This window comes from Ornithodoros turicata, chromosome 3 (assembly GCF_037126465.1).
Source record: "Ornithodoros turicata isolate Travis chromosome 3, ASM3712646v1, whole genome shotgun sequence".
In the NCBI taxonomy this organism is placed as follows: Eukaryota; Metazoa; Arthropoda; class Arachnida; order Ixodida; family Argasidae; genus Ornithodoros; species Ornithodoros turicata.
Genome location: NC_088203.1, coordinates 19,728,594 through 19,754,267, shown reverse-complemented (window position 1 = coordinate 19,754,267; position 25,674 = coordinate 19,728,594). Strand labels below are relative to the sequence as shown.

At 45.5% G+C, this 25,674-nt stretch overlaps 1 protein-coding gene across 1 annotated transcript in view; it reads right to left on the bottom strand.

Moving 5' to 3' along the window:
- LOC135388262 (plexin-B-like) overlaps positions 1–25,674 on the bottom strand; it is a 394,287-nt gene that overhangs the window by 62,236 nt on the left and 306,377 nt on the right. Inside the window, exons 7-10 of the mRNA XM_064617693.1 lie at positions 25,372–25,548; positions 20,887–21,015; positions 16,376–16,476; positions 2,566–2,713 (exon numbers count right to left, since the gene is read on the bottom strand). Of these exons, the coding sequence (XP_064473763.1) occupies positions 2,566–2,713; positions 16,376–16,476; positions 20,887–21,015; positions 25,372–25,548 (555 nt within the window). The remainder of the gene's footprint in view (positions 1–2,565; positions 2,714–16,375; positions 16,477–20,886; positions 21,016–25,371; positions 25,549–25,674) is intronic.

The following is a 25,674-nucleotide window of genomic DNA, read 5'->3' as shown; positions in this document are numbered from 1 at the left end:
CCGAAGACTTTCCAGACGAATGTCGGCACAGTTCCCCCTGAAGTCAGCCCAGGACGCACACTAACCCCCCTGTCCCCCACTCCTTCCTGCTGTTCTCTCTCCATCTGTCCACGTCTGTACGCCGCTTATAGGCACAGTTGCTTCGCGGCGCTAACACGAAATTAAAAAAAAAATATTAATAAGAAAACCCTCTGTAACCCGCAGGAAAGAGTCCCAAGCTTCGTAACGGAATCAAAGTTCTGAATTATGATAAGAAGTACGAAATTAGCATAGGGTGTAACGAAATTTCAAGCCAACTTGTTTTTGCATTTAAGTGCTCCTTTAAGCCCACGGACGCTAAACAACGAGTTGTACACAAGGATCGTCCGTTCTCGACCGCCCAATGATCGTCCGATCAAAGCGCTCCTGAGCGTCACGGAGACGGCACCTCTCTCCACGGCATAGCAGCTCGTTTGCATCCCTTCAACTTGTTCCTCGATGAGCCTGCTTCTATTGCCACTATACAACTGTATTTGGCATCCACAGCTATTCCGTAGCTAAAATAAATTTTTTGAGCACTCCAAATTTGAGCTGTGAATAGCTGATGTAGACCACACGCGAAAGGGAGACAGGTGTAGTTCAGAGAGGGATACTACGACATAATAGCTTTTTTTTCTGCCCACTTTCATAGCTTTTTATTTCTTTATTCGATGATATCGCCGCTAAACAACTGTGCGGCGACATTCATATAACCTACTGTAAAACTCCTTCTCAGGTTAGACGCGTCACAAAATGGCGCATGACAGAGTACACGAGAAGCCGTTTTCTTGAACTCAGAGCTTGGCGATATTTTACTCCCATATTTATTATTTTTTGTCAGATTTTTAGCGATCTGACGACACGTAAATCTTGAGCCAAATATCGCTAAGAGTGAGAAGGTACAGTCATGCTGATTTCTTCACTGTTAAACCTGAGCCGAAGACTTCATCCTTCATCACCCATTCGCTTCATTCCCAGGGCGAGAGCGACGCCAAGAAACAGAACGTTCTCTCCGCTACAGTATCGACCGTCCCTTAAGACCCCGCGGCGAATACAGAATCCACAAACCTAATTACATACATTCAGAATCTCCGTAATTCAGCGAAGAAAACTCAGAACTCCGACCCTACAGCACTCCAAGAGCGCGGTCCTTCGCAGGGCGTACGAACGCGCAATCAGCGCACACAAAGCCGAAAAAGAATTAAAAAAAAAAAGAGCACAGTCCCATGTACAATAACAACAGGTCCACATCGCAAAGCCACTGGGATAAGTGACTACATACTCGACTCTACTCCGCAGTTCCATGCCATAAAACAGCCAACCGAGATTTGATTAGCGGCAGATCTCAGCGCGCGGGAGACTCCGGAGGCGCGCAGCCTTGCTAGCCTCTTTCTAACCGGCGTGAATATGTATGAAGCTAAGCACCACGTCCCGCGTAGGGCCTTTCTTTAGCAGTCCATATATTCTTGTTGCCTAACTAGATTAATATGTTGATGCGGCAAAACGACCGCAAGTGTACGTGGTTGGTGTCGTCTTTTTCGTTCTTTTGTGCGTTACATCGATGGTACCGACTCAATGTATGTATTGTTTGGCACTAATGCGATTTGCTTAACTCGAGTGAGTTCGATAACAAGGAATGCGTGAAAGAGGGTATGTTCCGTAGTTTCATGCTGTCTCAGCGCATACTTTGACTCGGTCTGTAACTCTTAGTGCAAATGCCAAGATTTTGCCTATGTGGCCTCATATAGCCGCTCATAGCCAGGATGGCGAATATGGATGTCTCAACATCTGACAAGTATAGATGGGGGAGCCCTAACAGTATCTCCCACAGGTCCCGCGGATGGTCTACACTGGACAATACCCAATTTCTGCGGAAAGGTACTCGATGATATAGCAAACAAGGCAACCCCACCTCATACATCGAGTGTAAGTACAAAACCGTGGTTTGGATCGGACTGCATAGTAAAAATGCCAAGGCAGAGCAGAAGGGCCGTGGCAGCGACACCTAGATAGACGAATACTACTTGACGCCTTCTCTGATTCCTTCAGCACGTGGACACATCGAAGCGCGATGTCGTCTGGGTCAGCCACTCGCCGTAGACTATTTCAAACATACGCTTTCTGTGGCTGTCAGTGGCTGCTCATTCGGCTTAAAGCGGCTCGTAACCATAGCTACGGCCGCCGAAAGCAAGTCCTGATTGGCGGACCTTTGACGACTATGCCGCGTCGTTTAAGCGGTCAGACTTCCCTTATCTCCGTGGCAAAGCTAAGACAAATTCACTTCACACATAGAGACGAGCGGACGAAAGACACGACTTGGATTGGATTGGATACCAGGAATGCCGAGGCGACGTTTAAGTACAGTGATCGTATTTATTATGATGTGTCCCAGCCTTGGGTAGACTTGGGAGAGGGCGTCCCTCGGTTACAGAACCTTCGCTTTTGTTCGTTTCTCTCGCTTGCAGCTTGTCATGTACACCCTCCCCTCACGATTTCTATGTGGTCTGCAGTGGGATGGTAAACTTTCTCGCGCAATGAGTGACTCACCATAGCCATGGAGCGGTAAGGCAGCTTCTTCGGGCGAACGGCCAGAAAGTCGATGCACTTGTTGGAGCCCAGCGAGAGCCAACGGGGAGAGGAACTGCGCTCCGCCAGGGTCCACGTGGCGTTCTGGCACTGGGTCTTCACCGTGCATCTGCAATGGACGCACAAAATAGGCAACAGTCAGATGGGTAAAAGTAACATTCCCAAAACAGACCTGCACCACATAACACTGTATTACTGTAACAAGATTTAACAGGATGTAACTGTAACACTGTAACAGGATTTTCCTAATATGGGGCAAATCTTGGGGAAACGGGTCCCATATTGGACCCATATCGTCAATGACCAGCCAATATGGGCCCAATATTGTGTGCTCCTTGGGGAACCACACTGCACTGAATGATTGATGTAACTGCATAAGTGTCGTAAAAGGGGCGTATTATCCTCGTTTTCAACAAGTCAGGGAAGAAAACGATGTCATTCCCATGACGTAACGATGACGTAATTTTCAGCAATGGGGTAGAATATCGCCCCTGGCTATGAACCCCCCTTTCATCATCTCAAAATAAAGCTATTTTTGTTCAGTATGATGGTAGGAGAGAAGTGCTATGCGGCGTAGTTTTGTTAAGTTCTGTGTCTCTAGACTTTCTAAATGACGTCATCATGACGTTACTGACGTTTCCATGACGTCAGTAACACTTCACAAGGTTAACTATCACTCGGACGGTTTATGATGAAGCTGGTAGCGACAACTGTGTATTCGACGCAGGACTGGTTTCGTATTGACGTCACGAAGAGTCTCGTTCACTCTCGTATACGTTGAGGACGTGATATATTCAAGACAGCCCCACCAAAGAGAGAGAGAAAAACTATAAATATACATAAAGATACGCAAATGAGCATCGGCAGATGTCACGCGACTTCCTTTCATAAATTACCCACTAATTAAGTTTCAAGCACCCCCTCACGATCACCGAAAAAAAGAAAGAAAAAACATACTGACACTTCAAACCCGTCCCCGCTTCAGACCTCAGCTGACGTGTAAGAACCGGCTCGCTTTGTGTTTTTTTTTTTAATATTGCCTTTTTGCTGTTATTACTTCAACGTAGGAGGTCTGCTGAAATTAAATAAGGTCTAAGTTCATCGATATTCACTCAAGTTGCTGGACGTTCCTCTTTATGCATGTTTCCATATTTCTGTACTTTTTATTGGGAAGTATCTTTTTAATCACGTGATTAAAGAAGTTTCATCGGTTTCACCACAGAAAAAAAGAAAACATAGGAGAGGGAAGGAAATGTGTACTTGAATGTGTTTTTCTTTTTGCGGATCCCGAGGAGTCAACTCCTGGCCCCCTCCATTTCTTTATTTTTTACTAACTGTACTTCGAGTTTTTTTGGTGACACGATGCTCTCGAGAATTTATCCCAGAAGTGTGAAGCAAAAAAGGCGAAGAAAAATACGAGACGGAGGCATAACTTCATTAACGCTATCCACTCTTGCTTATGGTGTAATTAAACGAGCAAGAGTGAGAACTTAAAAAAAATAAAGAGAGAAGTGTAAGGGAGGTGGAGAGCGATGGAAGTGCAGTTCGTCAGTCAGACGGGCAAGAGCTGTCCGCGAAGAAACGAACAAGATGGGGGAATAAGCGGAGAGAAAGAAGAAAGGGATGACTCACTTAGGAACCTTAATTAAGGCAAAGTCAAATTAGGACAAGATTTGTGCAGCAGTAAGCGCCATTTCTTTGCATTGTTCTTAAGGAACGGTACTAGAGGAAGGTGAGGGAGGAGGTGGTTCTAAGAAAAAGGAGATGATTCAATCGAGTAATTATGTGCTAATGAGTGGAATCTGAATGGTTATTGAACGTCGTCTTAAATTAGCTGCGCGTTCTGTGGTGTTCCCGACTTCCTTTTTTCCCCCCTTATGGGATATTGCGTTGTAGCCGCTGTCGTACCGTAATTGTTAATTCGCGTTAGGGTTGTTCTTGCAGGGTTTGTGTTCATCCTATCATAATGGGGTTTCCTCTCACACTCACAGTTCATGAATGTTTTTTTTTTTTTTTTGTCATGGTTTTGTGGATGACGTTTTGGTTTCGTTGTCAGAAATATGCCTACGGGACGCACCGTGCACCAAAAATGTGGTGCATTCATGAAATTCGTCAGTGCCTTCTTCTGATCCCCCGTATAACTTCATAAGAAGTGTACTACACTCAACAATGTACGTACATTCTTAGAAATGTAATGCTGCCTTTACTATGTTCCGGATGATCTTCGAGGAACATAATGAAACGACGCATAACAAGACGTTTACTGACTTCAATTTTTATTTCATCCACTTTTTCTTCCTTTTCTAAGCACCAGCCATTTCAGTACATTTTCTCACAATTTTTAAGCTTCCTTTCTGACATTCCGGACGCTCTGCATTGAGTTTCGCGAAATGGAAACTAACCAAAAGTTATTAATATCTTTATTTTTATTTATTTTTTTATAGTTGATGCAAATGCATTTTTCTCAGTTTTTTTTCTGCCTGTGAATCGACGCGCATTTTCTCTTTCCTTTCAGTCAGGAACGTGAAAAGAACGCGTAACTCTACGACGCCATCGCTAGTCGACGTCCGTTATAAATTTTCATCAATGCTCGCAGTATTATGTTTCTGTTTTCTCTCTTTGCTCCATTTTTTAGCATTGAGCGAAAATAATGCGCATTACGGGGACCATATTTCTCGCTTTCGTTATCGAAAGCTGTCTCGTAACCTACTAAAACATGCATCATTGCATTAGCAGCCTCCATCCTAAAATAAATGCACTGGGAACACTTCTTCCTCCTCGCGCTTTTGGTCCCTTTCGCGTGTTTCATCGTGGAGAAGTACTACGTGCAGTATCTTAAGTGAAGTTCTTATTTCTTGAAAGGCAGCGCACGGGCATGGGGAATAGGACATTTGAAAGAGTTCCAGAGAGCAGCGCGCGCCCTGGCAGGGCGTGCCGGGAAATGCTGTGCAAAACTACAGCGATTTGCTGTCGTCTCCGATAGTCGTCGCCGTCATCGTCGTCGTACCGGTGTATGCACCGTCGCTGTCGTTTTGCACAGCATTTCCCGGCATGCCCCCCAGTGCGCGCGCTGCTCCCTGGAACTTTTGCAAATGCCATATTTTCATTGGTGGCCGTTCTTCGTGTGTACGTACATTGGTATAGCGTTTCAATCCCGGTGCCGGCTGTGCTGTCCGGGGTTTGGCCGGGATTTTCCTCAGACGCTTTCAGACATACGTCGGCACAGTTCGCTTAGAAGTCGGCCCAGGACGCACATTCCCCAGGGCGCCAGTCGTGACGTTGCCCACCTCTGTGAGGCCCACAACTTTCACCACCACCACCATCACCACCACCAAAATGGGAGAGCTGTGGAACAGTAGGCGTTTCACTAACCGCGGGAACTATATAGCTGGAAAGACAACTTTACTTCCTTCTCCCTTTCCTTTCCGCTTGTTATTGTATGGTAATAGTCACAGTATTACGTACGTACATTGTACGATGAAAAAAAGAAAAAGAAAAATTGAAAAGCAGCAAAACGCAAAAACGTTGTTCTAAAAAAAGGCTATATGGGGATCTCATGCGGCCTTGATAGAGAATTGAGGCAGTATAGGTACTCAATTCATTCCTAACAGGCGGACTTTATATCTGGTGTTTTTCTGCGTTCTTCCTGAAGGATTACATGCGGGACGAGATAAGTGTGGTCACCCTTTTGTGATTGGTGCGGTGGTCCTTCAGAAATAAGGGTACCAGAGCGCCACTGCTGCATATGCTACGTCACCAGGTAAGTCAGAAACCGATTTAGGAAAAAAGAGCACACATCCAGTTGACCGAACTAAACACGAACACTGAGTTTTGATGACCTTGTCTCATTACCTCACTGAAAAACACACCAATCCTCAACCGATTTAAACGGCTCACGTGCCGATGCACATTTTGAACATTTCGTAAAATCAATACCATCGTGAGCAGAACTTACTGTCCCCGGTACGGCTAATGAGTCCTTCCTTTGCTCGCGACCTGCATATATAACGATGACAATAACGATAACGATTCTGACTTCGAAATCCAGACGTCGCAGCAGAATGAATACACGCTAGTATTGATTTCTTCATTTCATTTCTTGATCTGCGATAAGCCAACGATATCGGATCGATACAAATCGCTTATGCCTCTCTTAACACATAAGACCTTGGTGAGGAACGGCTTATCTCTACACAACAACGTCGTTTAATGATGGTGAATGGGGAGCTTCATCCGAGGGGCGATGCTCTACCCTATTTGTGGTGGTGATGTGGGTTTATCTTATCGCTTTATTTAACCAGGTTAACGATGTACTAGCTTGTTGGCAACGATAACTATGCTGCTATCTCTTACACGACGCTGTTAAAATGGAACTACAAACAAGTTATCATGACTTGGTTTAACTGTGCACATCCGTAATGATATCAGTAAGTTAATTACGTAGTAAGTTGCTGAACGCAGTTACTAAGGTTGTGATTTTTTAAACCTTCCTCTTTTACACTGAAGATACTATGGCATTCAAACGTTGCGAAGTTCATTCGACGAGCATTCGATTCATTCGATTCGGGCCATGATCCGCATCGAATTCAACGGATCGAATTCATTCCATCCGGCTTTGAAAGAGGACACAGATTTGAACCTTTAAGTTCTATTCCTGCTTCGAGTGCTTCTGATATGATTAACCTTAATATCGAAGTTAGAACTTTCTAATCTATTCATTCAGCAGCGTATACGAAGAGGGTAATCAAGTCCTGTAGATCACATAAACAAAATACAGAATCCGACACTGAAGATTTTTGTTTAAGTTTAATTTGTGCAAGCTTTGGCGTGGAGGTCCACGCTTTCACTTTGTACCTTCACTTTGTACCTGAGGAAGCGTGGACCTCCACGCGAAAGCTTGTACAAAATAAAACTTAAACAAAAATCTTCAGTGTCGGCTTCTGTATTTTGTTTATTTATTCATTCAGCTCAAAAATGATTCGAACCAAGTAAAGAATATGCTGATAAGGCATTGGTACGCCAAGGAAATTTTTGATTCTGCGTTAAATTTTGTAACGCACGAATCACGCAGTCAGTCAAACCAGCACATAGGACAAGGCAGATAAAAGCAAGTCGGAGCAGCGATTTCTCAGGATGCCCAAGCTAACCTGCTAATGGGGTTTAAAGAAAACGCGGTGCGTCATAACCGAATGAACACTGCAGAATATCGTGAGCAGTCGCGTGTTCTAAGCGCCTGTGTTTTTTTCATGGTGGCGGATTGATTAATAAGCTAACTTTTTAGTTATTCGTCTTTGGGGCGAGATGTGAATTGAAAAGTTGCAAAGCGTTTCGAGAAACATCCATCGCAACTTCCTACAGCGTACACCTTGCGTGGAGATTTTCCCTGGTAAGAAAGAAGGCGCGCGGAATTCGAAAGTGTACCACGTGACACGAGGCCAGCGCATCCCCACGCGCGCCTCGATTTCAGAACTCTCAGGCGCCCAGAACAACTACTACATGCCCTCCTCGGTAGCTCAGTCGGTAACGTGTGACCTAAGCTTGCTGCGCTCAAGATCACGGGTTCGAACACGGCCCAGGACGGCAGCAATGTGGGGGAGGTAAACATTGCTTCCAGCAACGTGTGTCGGATATTTCTTGCGCACGTCAAAAGAACCTCACGTAGTCGAAATTATGCGCACTCCTACCCCGCGCCACGTGCAACATGTCGCCATACTATAGGCAGACAAACCTTACGTGTAACGTCACGGTACCATCATTATTATTATTAAGTACTACATCCGTTACCGAGAAGCGACCTTCAGGTGAGCGGCGACACCTGCTGACGCATCTGAGCAGGGCTGGGTCAACACCTTCTAGATGACTGAGAAGGCCTCTGCACTCTTTTAAAAAACGTCACGCGTCTGGTCCGGCTGTCATACATTTTCAATGAGTCTTTCGGTGACGTCACATCTATGTATCGCCATCTATCTAGACTATCTATCTACGAGGGCTGTTCAAGTCAAACCGGTACTTTCTGTCTCCTGAGTGTCTGTCTCCAGGCTCGCGCTACTTCTTTTTCGTCATTTTCACACGCGACGGGTCTCCGCATTCACCACGTGGTGGTCCAAAGTTGGTGCAAAACAGAAGACACGTGCTGGACAAGATGGCCAACAACGAGATGAGCGCGCACATCGAACAGCGAATTGTCATGAAGTTTCTCGTGAATGAAGGCGTAAGCTCATCTGCAATTCACAGAACACTTCAGGCTCAGTATGGCCACGATACACTTAGCAGCAGCAAAGCGTTTGAGTGGTGCAAACGGTTCCGAGACGGCCGTACATCAGTGCAGGACGATTGGAAGCATTCGGGCTCGCCAGCTCCCAAGAAGTTCCGAAGCACCCCGCCTGCGGGTAAAGTCATGGCCACGGTTTTCTGGCTGGCGTTGTTCATGTTGATTTTCTGCCAAGTGGTACCACCATCAATAGTGCATATTACTCCCAGGTTCTCAGGGATATGCATAAGGCGCTGAAGCAAAAGCAGCCGGGCCTCATCACCAAAGGAGTGCTCCTCCTAGAGGACAATGCGCGCCCGCATACCGCGCATCTCACGACATGCACCTTTCAGGAACTTGGCTGGGAGTTGCTGCCACATCCCCCTTACAGTCCAGACCTCGCCCCCAGCGATTTCTATCTCTTCGGGTCACTGAAGGCGTTCCTTGGGGGCCTCCACTTCAGCTGCGACGACGAGGTCAAAAATGCGGTCCGATCATGCCTGCTACGCCCCGGTAAGGATTTCTACGCTGCTGGCATCCAAGCCCTCGTGAAACGCTGGGACAAGTGCATTAGTGCAGCTGGAGATTACGTTCAAAAACAAAAACAAATTTCTCGCCTGTAAGTAAGAAAAGTCCTGGTTTGACATGAACACCCCTCGTAGATTATCTAGAAGGTGTTGGCTGGGTACGCCATGCTGAAAGGCGATAAATTGTCAGCAGGAATGGAATACGGGAGTTTTAGAAAGTCGCAAGCGCCTTCCCGACTCCGTATCGCTGCAGTCAATCAGATATCAGCAACGTGATGTCACCCACTCCAAAGAAATCAGGCGATTGGCTTATCATGTTTTCGAAAACGTTATCGTGAAGTTTCTACGTTCACCTAAACCTCCCTATAAACAATAGTGAGCTTTAGGAAAACATACATGATAAGCGAATAGCCTGATTCTTTTGGAGATTGTGACATCACGTTGCTCGTATCTGATTGACTGACAGCTATACAGAGACTCAGTCACGTGCACCCAGAGCCGTAGCGACGGGGCGAGAGGGGCAGCCGGATCATGTGCCCTCGCCAAAGAGGGCGCCGAACGGCAGGCCCTGGCAGGTTGGTTGGACAGAATAAAGCGGGAACAAAGAAAATTTGAACTTACGAACTCGGCAGTCCACATAAGCGTTTTCATTTCTTTGTTTGCAAGGCTTCTGACAGCAGTGGGTAAGGGGGGAACGGCGCTTCAGATTTACTCTGCCCTAGGCGTAAACTTACCTCGCTACAGCTCTGCGTGCACCTATCGCGCTTGCTCGCACAAATGTGGACTGATTAGTCTCGACGTGAAAGAATCGCGTAAACGAAACCGATACACCTTTTTATGTGTATTTTCGCATTGAATGCGAACATATCTACTTTATAAAAAAAACTGAAGTGAAAAAAAGAACTCTAAAGGAATTGCATTGTTTATTTCGTTCCTGTCGATACATTATCGCCTTTCAGCATAGCGTACCCAACCCTTCCCGGATGCGTCAGCAGCTGCCGGCGCTCACCTGAAGGTCACTTCTCGGCAGATAACGGATGTAGTAGTTTTTCTGTACGGCTGAGAGCTCTGAAATCGAGGCCCGCGCGTTGCTGCGCTCGCCTCGTGTCATGTGGTACACCTTCCGATTTTGCGCCACGAAAAGCGTACGCTGTAGGAAACAATTGCGATTGGTGTTTCTCAACGCGCTCTACAACTTTCCAATTCACATATCGGCCCTGAGACAAATAATTAAGAAGTTAGCTAATTAATGTCATTAATTAGTTCCCTCGTTTATTAATGAGCCACCATGAAAAAATACAGGCGATTAGAACACGCGACTCCTCACAATATTCTGCTGCTTTCATTCGCTTATGACTAGAGCGCGGATAAATATGCACTAAAAACTCCTAAATATTCATGAACTATGCACCAAAAATCTTCGCAATATGCACTGAAAACAGTGAATATATGCCATGTTTTAATCGCTTTTGGTATGAAAGTGCGTCTATGACTAATGCGTCTAATGAAAATGCGTCTAATTATGATTTAACAAAATCTGAGCATTGTATTAGAGATACACAATAAGGCCAGGGAATGAAGCGCTCTTTGGGATACAACTTTAATATTCACAAGCTTTCTTGCAGAACCTTAACTTCATCAGGTGAAGAAGTTTTCTGTCCTCAGCTGATGAAATGCAGGTTCTGCACGAAGGCTTGTGAATATTAAAGTTTTATTCCAAATAGTTTTTCATTCCCTGGAGTTATTGTGTTCCCACTACTAAAAGATTGGACTGTTTTTTTTTTAATTCCTTCATCGCCCAAGTGTATTGGGGATCACACGGTATTATAAAACTGCCTTCGTTCAGGAGCACAAAATAAAGGCAGCTTGAGCTACAGATGTAAATCATGCAGCTGAAGGCTTCGCATTCGGCACTGCACCACAGTGCAGATTGAAATGGGAACGCCGCCAGTCTTCGTAACGGCAAGGAAATAGGAGAAATGGAAGTACAGTCCACCAGCCATACACGCTCAGCGAATGTCCTATTCTGACCAAACTTCTCGCGAAAGAGGAGCCAAACCCATCGCTAAGCCAGCAAAGCTTTAATTAAAAGGCAGAAGAAAGCTCTCGCTCCTGGCCATCTGGAAATATGGCGAAATATGCACTATCGGTGCATTTACATGCGGAGCATGCCGTAACGTGCAAAACATGCATTTATATACACCATAGGGGTCTCCTAATCGGTCCCAAACCAAAAGTATTTTTTCATCGTTCAGATACGAAACTATGTCGTGAAAAGCAGAAGAAAAAAAAACATGATTTGCATGAAAATTCGCGCTCTACTTATGACTCACTGTGCTTTTTTTATACCCTAGGGCACTTTAGCTTGGACACACTGTAGATCTGGATGTCCGAAAGGTTTTCCAAATATGTGTTGGCTTTCTTCTCTTTTTTTTCTGTATTTTTTCTTTTCTTTTTTTGCCGGCTAAGCATATGGCACTACGAGGATAACTGAGTGCTTCATTCGAGCGATTTACTTTGCACATTGATTTCATGTCTCTTTTTTCACAACCAGAGCTAGAAATTTAATGCTAGTGCCAGGTGCTTCCAAACCTAATATGCTAATTTTCGTAATTACGACAACCCAGTGCGCTTTACTTGTTTCGTGTAACCATAAATGGGGACTATTTTGAGTCGTACTTTGCAAGTAAAATGTGCGCGAACGCTGCTACAAAATTATACTGTAATCTACCGCGATGCAACGTTACGCGATACTACTAAATACACGCATTCTAAATACACTTGCCGAAGGTGTTGAAAGTTGTTCACTTGAACGTTATGCCTCTCTGTAGGTTCCTGCTCCTCGATTGCCGAATGCTGTCTGCTGCTGATAGATGAAAGAAAGATTGCCTTAACGCCGAAGGAGAGTAACACGATTCATCGGAACATGATGGCATTCCTTCAGATTGAGGGAAGACAAGGACGAGCAATAAGCAACAGGACAAGTATTATTCTTGTTCGACGCTGTCTTCCCTCAGTCTCAAGGAATGTTATTATCTCTTGATTGTTACCAGCTCGCTTGCATCCTACTTTTATGTTTAATTTTTATGTTGAGTAGGAGGCTACCTTCCTTGACAACTACGAGGTTGTAGAAATCACCAAATAGTGGCAATCGGGGGAAGTCGGAACTGAGTCAAGTACGGCCAACACAAGCGATAAAAAGATAAAAAAGCATTCAAACTACTATTTATTATCGTACACGCTTTCATGCAAATACAAAAAACTACTTTTTCTATTAGTCTTTTAGACTGTTCATATCACACAGTTATACGTTCATCAACCCTGTGCAACAAAAACGTGCTTTGTTCCGTACACCCGCTGGCCGTCATCCAAATCAATGAAGCTGGCTTCCCCACAACGTAAGTCATAGTGTGGCAAAGTATCCTTTACAGGCGCTTACGGAGTGCACGTCCCAGGAGTGATGCGTTCCGTCGTCCGACATTAACGAAATCAAGTTATCTTTATCTGCACACATATGTGTATACGTGCGTGTCCGGACACACATGTGTCCTGACAGCGCATATATCCTGCGAGAAAAAAAAAGGTATATCCTTAATTGTTCCCACAAGAGTTGTTTCATGTCTCAACCTATAATGCTTGACACCCCAGTCTTGAGTGGCAGAAGAAAACCAACAGCAGTGCAGCTCTACTCTTGACCGAGTGTGTGTTTCTCTCTCTCTGTCTCTCTTTCTACCGCTCACTCTTTCCTCTGTAACACACACATCGGCTCCGCTGCGGGAAACGAAGACGGATGTGGGAAACCATTTCTCGTTCAATTCTTTCCTACCTTCTCTCCGACAGGAAATGAAGAATAATTGCCGCTTCGTGAATTACCAGCATTGATACTTCCGGTTCTGTAGTTTCTCTGGTTGAGATACTGTTGTCGGACTCATTCATGGCTGATATTACAGTAAAGTGTAAGCAATACTGGAAACATCTCACTTGCCTTCACTTCTATCTCTTTTGAAATGTGACGTTTATTTGTGTAATATTTTACGCAAGCACCACTCCACTTTGTAGTACTTGCCTCGAGAGAACTAATAAATATACCGAGTGTTTCACGAAGGTCCACAAGCTGAATAATTCGGAAACAGATGGCGCTATCGAAAAACTTTCTTTTCTGTGAGCAGCCCAGAGACGTCGCCCAAGGACTGAGCAGTGCATACGCTCATTAACTAAAATTCGTAACTTTTAAATTTCACTTAGGACGCTTTCGTAACCTCTGTTCTACCGATCAGAACCTCAAGCGAAAAATATTCCAGCCAAAAATCCGACATTTCCGATTATTCGAGTAATTAATTGGTTTCGGTTTACATATTTCTTGCGTGGAGAAGCGCATCATATCGCACTTTCGCTCAGCTATCCGGCTGCCAGTTACGTGTTCATCCGCCTAGTTTGCACACGGGGGTAGCGGAAGATAAGGAACAGGCTGAAGAGACTATTCGGTATTCCCTCTCCTTCTTTACCCGATTGGTACCCAGCGCTCGCTGTGCTGTCGTTCTGTAGGTGAGATTACGTGCCTTTGTTTGTGATGATGACAAATCCACCGCGAGCGCTGTGCGCTAGTCGTTTAGAGAAGGAGAAGACCATACCGAAGTGTAACTGTATCTTCCGTCATCCCCGCGTGTCAACCAGGCGGATGAACACATAACACGGCAGCCGGATAGCTGAGCGAAAGAGGGCATTGGTACGCTGCTCCGCGCAAGAAATGTGTAAATCGAAACCAATTAACTACTCGAAATTACTCGAATTACTCACTAGGTGTCGACGTCATATCTATTTTTTTTTTTTCTGGAATATTTCTCGATTGAGGTTCCGAAAGTGTCCGAAATGAAATTTAAAAGTTAGGAATTGGATGTAATCAATGAGTGTACGCAAAGGAGCCGCTCACTGAAAAGAAAGTTTTTCGGTAGAGCCACCTGCTTACGAATTATTCAGCCGAGGGACCTCCGAGAAACACCCGGTATATATAAATGTTGCACCTTGCGACCGCTAAACTTTCCGCAACCTTCGCCCAAAGTCGCTGGAGAGGCGTGTTAGCTTAGCTCAATTGGTAGAGTCCTGGACCGGTAATCCAGAAGATGTGGGTTCGATCCCTACAGCTGGCTAACCTTTTCAGTGACTTTCATATCTCATATTTCAGACACTTGTTTGCAATAACTAAACGTACTTGAACACCCCTGCGCCAACATCTTCATTAACTAATTAGTGTAGCTCCAGCTGGCTAGATTTTTACGAGATCAGCAGTAAATCGCTTTGGTTCCCAAGGAAACATGTACGGTACAGACCTAAAGGGAAAAAAAAGAACAGGCTCCTGTCTCCTCGGTTCTAATAAAATTGCTAAATAAGATATCCGACTTCCCCAGGTGACACGAATTTACACGCTAGTGCGCTACACTCGGAGACGGAACACCAAAACCGGTCGTTAAAAATTGAAAAAAAAAAGAAAACGAAAAACACGTTAAAACCATGTATCTAAAAGTACAAGACGACATGATGATGACCAATTGTATATCCTTAGCGACTTCAGCGGCTTGTGAGATCCATGGGTAGTAACGTGAAGTGAGTATTTTTAGAAGGCATTGCTTCTGGAAACTATTACCTTCTCCGTTCAGTACGCAACACACGCGGAGCGTCTTATAGCTATAAGACGTGCCCGGCTCACGGAACATCGAACACCATGAGCTCTACGGCCCATTGGTTAGCTGGTATCGGTTTGAGAGTACTTTTGTGACGAGCGTTTAGCAAAATGGCGCGTATAACCTTTCCGTATTGACTTTTTTCCTATCTATCTATCTGTTTTGTACATGGAGCAAGTTAAGGATGGAATCCTAAGCCGGCTCAGTAAATGGATTTGAAGCAGTATTTCGGGGTAAGCATCGGGACTTATTGATACGCAGGAGCTTATAGGCCATGCGATATCCCTCCCCTCTTTTTCTTTTTTACTTTTTTCGAAAGGACAGCACTTCGGTACATACAGGTGAACGGGTCTATTAACAAGTCTGTTTACTGCACATATCCTATTCGAGTCCGTTGCTCCCGGTCCAGGTCGCCCCATTCGCGCCTGTGGATCCGCGAAAACGGCCACGCGAATGGAAAAAGAAGGTCCACTAAATCCGTAGCAAGCTTCGCAGAGAATGCTCTAAAATGGACGCCTACACAAATCTGTAATATTATAATTGATTTGACATCTATAAGGTGTTTACAGACCGTCAAATATTACTTCCACTGCACAGGTCAACGATTTCGACACTGCTTGGTTCCGTGGAACAAGTGATTCTATTAGTTATGTTTCGTTCATTTTCTGGCGATATGCTTGCAGAGTCGCTTTCACGACCAAGATAGTAATTTACTGAAGGTAGAGTAAATAGATATACCACACGCGGCATGCTCAGTATGAGATGATGCGCTGTCACGTACACTGGGAATGACTCAATTATGGACTCTATCGCTTATCACATATTCGATCACTAAGAGACCATTTGCATGCACGCGCTTGTCACCATCCCATGCACCCAACGCCCGCGGATCCATTCTTGCAGTTGACCAGGAATTTGTTAAAAACAATGGCGACTATGAAATTTGTACTTTATAGAGATCAGAGTAATCCGTAAAATGTTTCCGCTGGCAGCAAAATACCTCGTACATCCGAGTACCACACGTCACGCGAATTCGAGGGAGATTCTTCTGCGTTTCCACTTCAAATGGGTCGGCTTTCCTGCATTGCGCGCCAAGCACATCCCGCAGCCTTCTTCTAGCGTGCGTTGTATCCATTAGCTGGCGCACGTCAAAACGGCGGCAAATATTGGAAGGCAGTTATGAGACCCAATGTTGAATCTGCTCCGGGACGCTCCCCCCGGAACGCCTCTCCCATGAGAGTTTTGAGTTTCACGGTTAGGACATAGCGAAAGCGAAGAGGCCGTATTATGGGTGTCAAAGCACGTGCAAGACGTACCGTCTCTCCAGGGAACACCAGCCGCAGAATGGGTTTTTGGAAGCCAGGCACTCTTGGCACGTTGCTGACTCTGCACACTTCTCAATGCGAACCTTGCTCACCTGTGGAGGACACAGAAAAAAGCGCATGAAGTATAGAGTTGAATTGTAAGACAGGACATTACTAGGCAAGATCTACAATGATTCCACTCAACAACCACTCTCCTATCACACGCCGGATTTTGACAGGTAGGCAGTACAGTATATTGAAATAAGACGTACAATAACGTCGATATATAATATTATGGATGCTTGTGGTGCCTGTGTAGCTTCAACGCTCCCCGTTTTACATGTCAACGATGTCTATAAGGACTGCGTTTCGCCGCAGAATGGTCGTGGTTTAATTATTCAGTATTATTCTTCTATTTAACGTATATACCAGCGGCATGACCGAGCGGGTTAAGGATTCCCGCGCGTTGGTGATAGCCAAGGTCGTGCTGAAGACTGGGAGGTGGTGGGTTCTAATCCCACCACCAGCTGCGCTGTCTGAGGTTTTCCGAAGCATTTCCAGACTAATCTCGGTACAGTTCCCACTGAAGTCGACCCAGGACGAATACTAATCCCCCGGTCCCCACTCCTTCACTGCTGTCGTCTCTCCATCTGACCACGTCTGTACGCCGCTCATAGCCAGAGTCGGTGCTAACACGCCACCCGAAAAGTTTAATTCAAAGAACAGCAACGAAAGATGGACCAAAAGCGATATTTTACCTCCGCTCATTCTTACGTGTCTCGCACTTTAACCCAAATATATCCGGGGGAACTACAAAGAATACTAAACTCTAAACGAAAGCTCCTAGACTGCCTCTTTTCTTTCCCACTTACTAACAAAAGTTTTCCCCTAAGAAATTCCTTTCCACCCACCAGAAGAGCGTATACCACGCATCACCAGGTGTTTACAGCCACAATATTTAACAGTTCGCAGACTAGATCTCCGAAGCGTAAACACGAGGTTCGTTCTTTCTAAGCACACACTTAAAAGCAGTTCCGTGTCGCGTCAGGTCTCGCGGAATTCCTCCGACCTCGGATACCTCGCTAGACGTTAGGAAAAACGCCCGGTGAGACCACGTTAGGGCTAGAAACTCGGTCAGAGCACCGATGCTGTTGACTGCACTGATTAGGATGGACATCCCTCGTCTCCGCGGAGAGCACGGTGTATGGGAGCATCTTACTTCACGATTGACCGAGTCCTGTTGGCAGGTACTTCCGCGAATTCAAACCGCCTTTTGTTTCTTTCCACCCCCTTTGCTTCGGCGTAGTTTTGCTTGTGCGATTCTTCTGTCTTTCTCAGATGAGTTCCGCTTTAAGTTTACGTATAGGTTACAGGACGTCTGCTCCGAGAACACTTTTCCGGTTCCGCTCGTTCTTCTTCTTTTTTTTTTTTTTTTTTGCTCAATCACGTCCCCGACGGAGACGCAAATCTGTTATCACGTAAAAGAAAAAGAAACAGTTGCGAGCAAGTTGGTGTACTGTAGGAACAGGTAGCGTTTCCATGCGCGGGAGGAACACAGGTACTGCTTGCGACACGGTTGTCTGAAATTTTAAACCACCCCGTGGTTTAAACCATCTCACATCTCCAGGTGTTGCAAAGCCATTTTATTTTGAGTAAGAAACACGCGCAGCATATGGTTTACTTTTAAATAGAATATTAGAACGACATGTTCGAGGGTAATGAAGGAAATATAGGCTGCAGGCGATTTACTAACTACTGTTACGAAGTACTGACAGGCGATTTCAGACAACCGTGTCGCGAGCAGTACAAAACGACCAGGAAGAAACGAGTCTTGTCGTCATCGCACCTTTTGTATCTGTGTTCATCGTAGTGAAGGAAACGTTACCTCCTTGCCCATCGAAGACGAGGTGTGACGATGTTAGGAATGGGACGGGACGAGATTAGGGAACGTGATCGACATATCTTGTTCATCAAGGTTGTGTTTTCTCGCACCATGTGGCCCACGTCTTCATTCAGCAAATAGCAGAACACGACATATGAGCGCCATGTTGGACCATGAACACCGTTCAATCGCGCTGTTGATGTTACGCTACGTCGTTTGACTGGTCGTCCAGCCAATAGAATCGCTGTCATTGTCCAAACATTAGTCTCACTAACAATACCACTGCAGTATTTGACAATTGCTTGATTGATTCGTTGTTTTTGCGGCCCTGCTGTATGTGAACTGTGCGATGCACGTTAATGGGCGTATTATTGGTTTAGTATGGTGATAAACTAAGCCGCACGAGAGCGACACCACCATCCACACCATCCACACCATCTTCTCCATCTTCGCTTGGCACCTTACGTAATATTACGCTGGTTACCGAAGCTCAGAAATCCCACGAGTCTTCATTGTGGCAGATCATTTGTTAACGCGGGCGTTTGTTGTGAAGTATACTGATACAGGGTGTCTCACCTAAAGTAATAAGAAATTCTAACTGGCGGCATACTCGTCGGAGGATTGTGAGACTTTTCCTACTTAGCTTCTGGAAACTTTTGCCGCCACTTAGGAGGGCTTTGGACAATTTTTGATTGAGAGAAATTGATTTTTTTTCTATCGAACCTTGAAAATTGCCAAGCGATCACCTCACTTTTTTTATAGAAATATGAAGTCCTGCACGGATAACCGCAGACCCAACAAAAACTATGCACAGTATAGCAACAGAAATAGTTGCAAAACATTGGTAAAATTGCTGCTTTAGCTCCGCCTGCTTGATAGTTGCAAAAAAAGCGCGCGCGGAAGGTTTAATTTCCCTCAATTTAAAATTGTCCAAAACCTTCCTAAATGGCGGCAAGAGACTTCACAAGGTAATTTTAAATTCCCACAATCCTCCGGCGAGTACGTTGCCAGTTAGAATTTTTATCACTTTAGGTGAAACACCGTGTATACAACGCTCCTTCTAACATTTCTAACGCTGGTTTCTAAAATTTTCTGTACCCAGTACTTCAATTCACTAAGAAAGAGTCATCTTTGCAGCTGGATCACGGTCGCACAAGTAAAGTCGTACTTGTATCTTCATCTAAAACATGATGCGCTCCGTGAGACGGTCAGTATGCAAACATATAAACACGGACCCGAGCCTCCTCACTTAGGAAAGCCAAGAGGAGTTGTATAGCAAAACCAAAGCTAAGGCTTCTCAATGCCTCGAGGGTCTCAGTGTGAACAAGTACTAATGCAGTCTGCTTCGCTGAGATCTGAGATGAGGAATCACACGAACGCAACACACCTAAGCGCTCATCCTTGACTCTCCGGCAATGCCGTGCAGGTGCACCCTATACGTAGGACTACATGACTCTACATGGTAACATGTTCCCGTATCAACTTTAGCATGGTGCGACGCTTGATCACTGTGGCGATGATTTATGTTACTCATTCAGCTAACGAGTTCCCTATGTTACTTAGCCACACCCGTCGCCGGATCGACCGCATATGACGATAACGCAAGTTGACTGAATGCAACGGGATGATCACGTTCGACCAGTTCGCTGAAAGACAAAACAAATCTAAAAGTATAGATGATGCCTGTCTTCATGGTTTCTTTGTTTCGTTTTTAGTTGAATGGTGCATTTTGTTGATATTGGGACACGAGTATTGAGCAGCTACCTTAAAGAAGTCCTTGGTTATGCATAGTCGAGCACACTGTCATTATTTGTTGGTGGAATGTATGTGTAATGTGCTGTGCTAGTATTCCCAACCATGAGTAGTTTAGGCATATACTTGGGCATAACCCAACCATCCTCGGCAAAACCGACTAAAATTGAAGCAGTGGTCGCTAGAGGCCCACCTTGACATAATTGAAAACACTGATATACCTGTATACATGAATGACTCTGGCGTTATCGCTACCGCCGGTCAACTACATGCATGGTCCTCTATGTGATCTGCACGTTGAAACTCCTTCGCCAGAACCTTACCGCAGTTTTTCGTCTGAAATTTGAATTACCGTGATGACTGTTTCAGTTAGCCAGTCACTTGATGACGAATAGACGACAAGTTGCGCTAATTCCTTCGCGAATGGGCAACAACTTCAACTATTGGCTCAGTAGTAGGGGCTTTGCTTTGACCTGTGTTAACACTAGGTCGTGCTCCCAACATGCTTTAAGGCTACAGGAACTTAGAAGATCCGGCAGATAGGAAAATCGTATATTTTGACAGCCATAAATCGCGGTGGGAGACGTGTCGAACTGAATGACAGCGTTGTTGAATGGTGTGTAGTGCATGCATAGCTTCAGGCAAAACCCCCATACACAAGTCATGCAATGACATGGTGTATTTCCGCCTAAGGGTTCTACAACAGCTGATGTTCAGTCAACAACGTGACATTTCTGAAAAAGGGTAACACAACAAACACGGGGCGTAGGCATGCTCATAACACAATAACTATCCCAGATTCTCACGTAGGCGTGAAGTAGCATTGACGTAGTCCCAACGGGCCTTGTCGGAAGTAACGACGCAAAAAAAGGTATAGTGGTATACGAACCTTGTAGATCGAGACAGCAAAGAGGTGGTTTTGCGTCGGGTCCACATAAATCTGAGGTAAAATCTCGTGACCAGGGTCGAGGACGACTTCTTCGAACTCTTGAGCTTCTACTGCTCCCATTAACAAGATCTGTAACAGACAGTAAACTGATAGATTAGTAGCAACCTCTGCGATGGCCGCTGCTACTCAAAGGCATACTCTTAACCAGTAATGAATGAATCAATCAGCGTAGGTATCAAATACGTGTACGCCACTTTGTAGACAACACATACTATCCTACTACCTAGTACATCCTGGCACAGCTCCGGTCAACTTTAATAATACACTGGGAAAAACGTGATCTCGTTCCCGAGCGCGATTATCAACCCTTGGAGCCATAAGGACATCTTAATTGAACAAAATTATGCTGTTAGTTTAGCGCAAGGATTTTCTTCACTTAATATTCCCCCTGTGCCCCCAGGGTGGCTGTTATCGCACTGGGAAATGAGACCGAATTTTTTTCAGTGTTATTATTACGGTTGACCGGAGCTGTACCTATTATCCTAGTACTGTGTTTCTGTAGGTATAATTACACCACATTCCAGATGCCCATGGTACTTGTGGTAAAAAAATACTGACGAAGTTCGCGTTTTGATTAAACATAGTTTGTGGGCGTGAATCACTATAGCTATTAATGACACCATATGGGATAGACACATTGTTGTAATTTCATTCGTCGCACCATGTAGCACTGAGGCAAGGTGATGCGCTAGTGCGTCCAAGGTACCGGCGAAAGCCGCAAAATTACCTTCCTTACTTATGAGATCCTGGTATGGCGGACATTTCGTCGGCACAGTATTCATTATTGCGCTTTGAGATTCATGGGCCACAACTGCCCTCACCAGCGGGGATCGATTCCGTGTCTGTTCACACATTAGTGACATGTCCACCAAGTGACGTTGGAGGACGACAGGTCGACGAACACAAAGTGCCTTTATTGACAGCGATGACGGATGAAGGTTGCATTCATAGCGGCAATGCACCACGTGGACATGGGTACATTTTGAGGCGACAAAAACTTTTACGAGATGCACATTTGAAGAACGCGACAAGGCACAGGGACGGACTATACGCGGAGACATCGTCCGCTCCGTGTGTAGCCCCTCCTTGTGCCCTGTTGCGTTCTTCAGATATGCATGTCTTGCACAAACATACTCGTACAGTCTTGACGCAACATGCTTCTACGAGACCCGACTTGATGGAAGTGAATACCCAGTTGTGAAGAATCGGCAACACTGGGTGTCTGCCGAGTGGGGAGAAACCGCCGACGTCTAGGGACTGATAGCAACTACGTGCTATATCCCCGTAAAAAAAAAAAGAGCATGAGAGATTCGCTTATCGTAGATTCTTGTGTTTTCACGACTAACATACAAAGGTATCTTTTGACGGACAGTTTACATTGAACATATATTTTACGTTTTTATGCGTGGGAACGCGGAGAAATGGGAATATCATATTGGGGAAACCTATCGCCTTTTGCATCGCAACATAAAAGGAGAGTCAAGACTACCTTCAACGAAGCTCGAACGGAAAAGTGAACGACGAAACAAGGAAGATGACGCCTCCAATGCGAACTACAAAGAAATGACAAAAACAAACAAAAAATAAACAAGGGTAAGTATTTTCGTACTCTCTCTTTCTCCGTGCGTCTTCCCTTACGTTGCATCATTTTATATTGTATTATGTTTCTCTTACTGAGGTGCGGCCGTCACACACTCAAGGACTGTCCACAAGACAGGCAGTATTGGCGAAGATACCCAGAGCGAAACTTTCTTTGGCGCGAGAAGCAAAGTATGGTATGCTAGAAGCCACCATAGCTCACCACCAAAGCTCACCATAGCTCTACCTCGCCATAACCAAAGCAACGAGTTATACTGATGATTATGGTGCTCAGAGCTGGGTGCACCTTGTCATCGTCGTCGTCGTATCGAAGAAAAGTTGGTACAGGTGTTCCACAAACGTCGACTGCGGGCAATGAGCAACGTCCAATGGACGATTTCAGAAAATCCCAGTGCTCCTTGCGCACGCGTTGCATACTGGGACATTACTGAAATGAGGAAGCGAGAACTGTCCGTCACGTTTCATTTTCGCTGACCTTGACTCCCCGTGGACAATCGACCGATGGAGGAGGAACCGAAACAGTTTGGAGACTCTCTCCTCCTCTGTTATAAACAATTAAGTTCCCATAGTTAAAAGGGCGCTAAGTTCACTGGGAGTTTTTGAAGTACTCTATTGAGTCATACGGAGAATACGTTCACGTGCGTCTAAGCTATGCATTCGACTTCAGAATGAGAGGGCACTGGATCGCGGAGAAAGAAGGTTAGGAGGTGAAACTTCACTCTCTCCCGCGACCATACATTATATCAGGAGCAGCGCACCAGTGCCGTGTATTAAAATGATGTCTGGCCATTAGGAGGATCCTAAAAATAGGCTCGACCTGTCAGTCAAACTTACGCGCATTTCATTGGTTACTGCTTTCCATAGGGGCTGCCATGACACCAAATTTCCTCCAAAATGTAGGATGGTGCTTATAACAGCGAAGCGCAGATTTCGTGACAAAAAATTTTCACAAACTACTTTAATTTCATACTATGGGTATATCCTCATGCACGCATCTACAAATTCAACTTCAACTTTGACTTCAACAACAACTCCGCCATCATTATTTACGCGAAAATGGGAAGCTTCGTCGCTAACGTTAGGCCAAGTTAAGACCGTGGCCCCAAGAAAATAGCAAGAAGGACGACCCTTTTACGTAGGACTTTGCATTATTTAATTGCATTTTATTTATACATACGTCTTTGCTCATTTTTGATTCGATCTACTCATATTACGTGATTTAAAACTTCATACCGGCAGTCGTCTGCTACGAAGTAGCGGTTGTACCGCTCTCCTGACCAGCCACCATGCCAGCAACCATATCTGCAATTCTGAGCCTTCCCAATATGCCTCTCTCCATGCAGATGGCGTTGATAAAAGTGGGCGCAAAACCCGTCGTTTTGGTCTGTCACCAGTGATATCCGTTTCAATCGAATCTCCTTTCTTCAAAATGGTAGCACCCAGTAAATAAGGTGAGATAAAAGTATTGGATGGTCTGCAATAATAGGGAACTGTATTCCGACCTGTGATTGGCTAGATACCTCAAAGTGGGTGGATCCTCAGGAATAGGCAGGTCCCATTAATAGGCAGACTCCCTTTTAACACACAGCACTGCGGCGCACCGGCCTACAGCGCCATCTGTTGCACGAGAACGCAACTCCTACGAAGCTGCGGTCACGTAATGCTGTCGCTTGCACGGCGCTGTCAGCATTGTCAGCACGTCTTGCTTGACGCTGTTGGCTCGACGGTTTGCGTTTGCGTATCCCAGTGCCTCCGGCTCGTGTAGGATAATCGAGCAGCGTGCACTCCCTGCAGGCGGGTACGTTGCACGATGGACAGAAGTAGCGCAAAAGCCAGCGACACAAGAAAAGCACAAAAACATAAAATGCTTCTGCCGTCATCGCGCTCCCATCGTCTGCTGAACATAGCCGAGAGCCGACAGAACGGAAATCTTTCCCGTGGATTGCGCTGAACAAGAAGCGCTATGTAATCGACACGTGTGATGTTTATTACCGAGACAAACATCATTTACTTTCCTCAGTACATCCGTAGAAGCTGCCGTACGACTCGCGAAGAGCACGCCTTTCCCCACAGCTTTCCATGCAAAAGTGCAAAACAAAGGACAACACCGCTGCGCGTCGCTGTCTGTCTGTCTGTCTGTCTGTCTGCCTGCCTTTTGCTCCCTCTCCCAACGTGACGTTCTCTGGTCGCGCGCACGCGCTTGCTTCTGTTGGGAGCTTTCACCCATAGCCTTCTTTCTCCGTGCCCTGGATAAAGCCTTGCTCTGCAGAGCTAAAGATGTTTCTGCTTCGTTCGTTTTCTTTGTGTGTGTGTGCACTGTGGTTATAGACCGTGAACTAGCTGCTACATGCATGGTACTCTGTACCTCTTGTAGCTCTCGTGGGATTCGAAGTCGTGCCCCATGCCTACTGAGTATCATACCTATGTCCTGCTGTATCACATATCACACTCACACCGGCCAGGAAGCTTCACCGCTCCTCCGTAGAAAGTTTGTGCCGGACATGGGTAACCGGAGCTAGTATCAGAACACGTCTTATGCTGCAGACCTTGCAAACAGCCATTCACCGGTGTATACAACCGCCCTACTCTTACGTAGTTTACGGGATACGAAAATTAGAAGAGCTTGACGAGAATCAGCCATCTGTGTGTGTGGGTGCCGTTGGAGTACAGCACGTAACAGAGCAGTGCTTATCACCAGGCCTCTTGCAGAAACTCATGATTCTGCACATCATTTGGACCTCTTTCTTGAGTACCCCAGATAAGTATTCGTCTCGTGCGCGGTCAAGACTCAACACTGGTCTATGCAACAAGGGGTGGCACACAAACCTTTTTGAGCGAACCTCGTGCTGTACCGGCGAAGACGACGTTGTGTAGTCCTACAAGAACCGCAGCAACAGAACTGAGCGTTTCGTTGGAGTAAGTGATTGCGGCTTGGGTAGAGATGGGAACAGATCCATTCAACTTGACGGTTTCGTTGCAGAAGTTCAAAACGTTGCCAGCTTTCTGTGGGATAAATTTTCTTCGGTTAAGCCTTCGTCAGGTACCTACGGGAACATACTTGAATCAAGTCGAACTAGTTTACACACGTTTCGCTATGGTTCAACAGTCGGCAGCACGTGAAGATCGCAT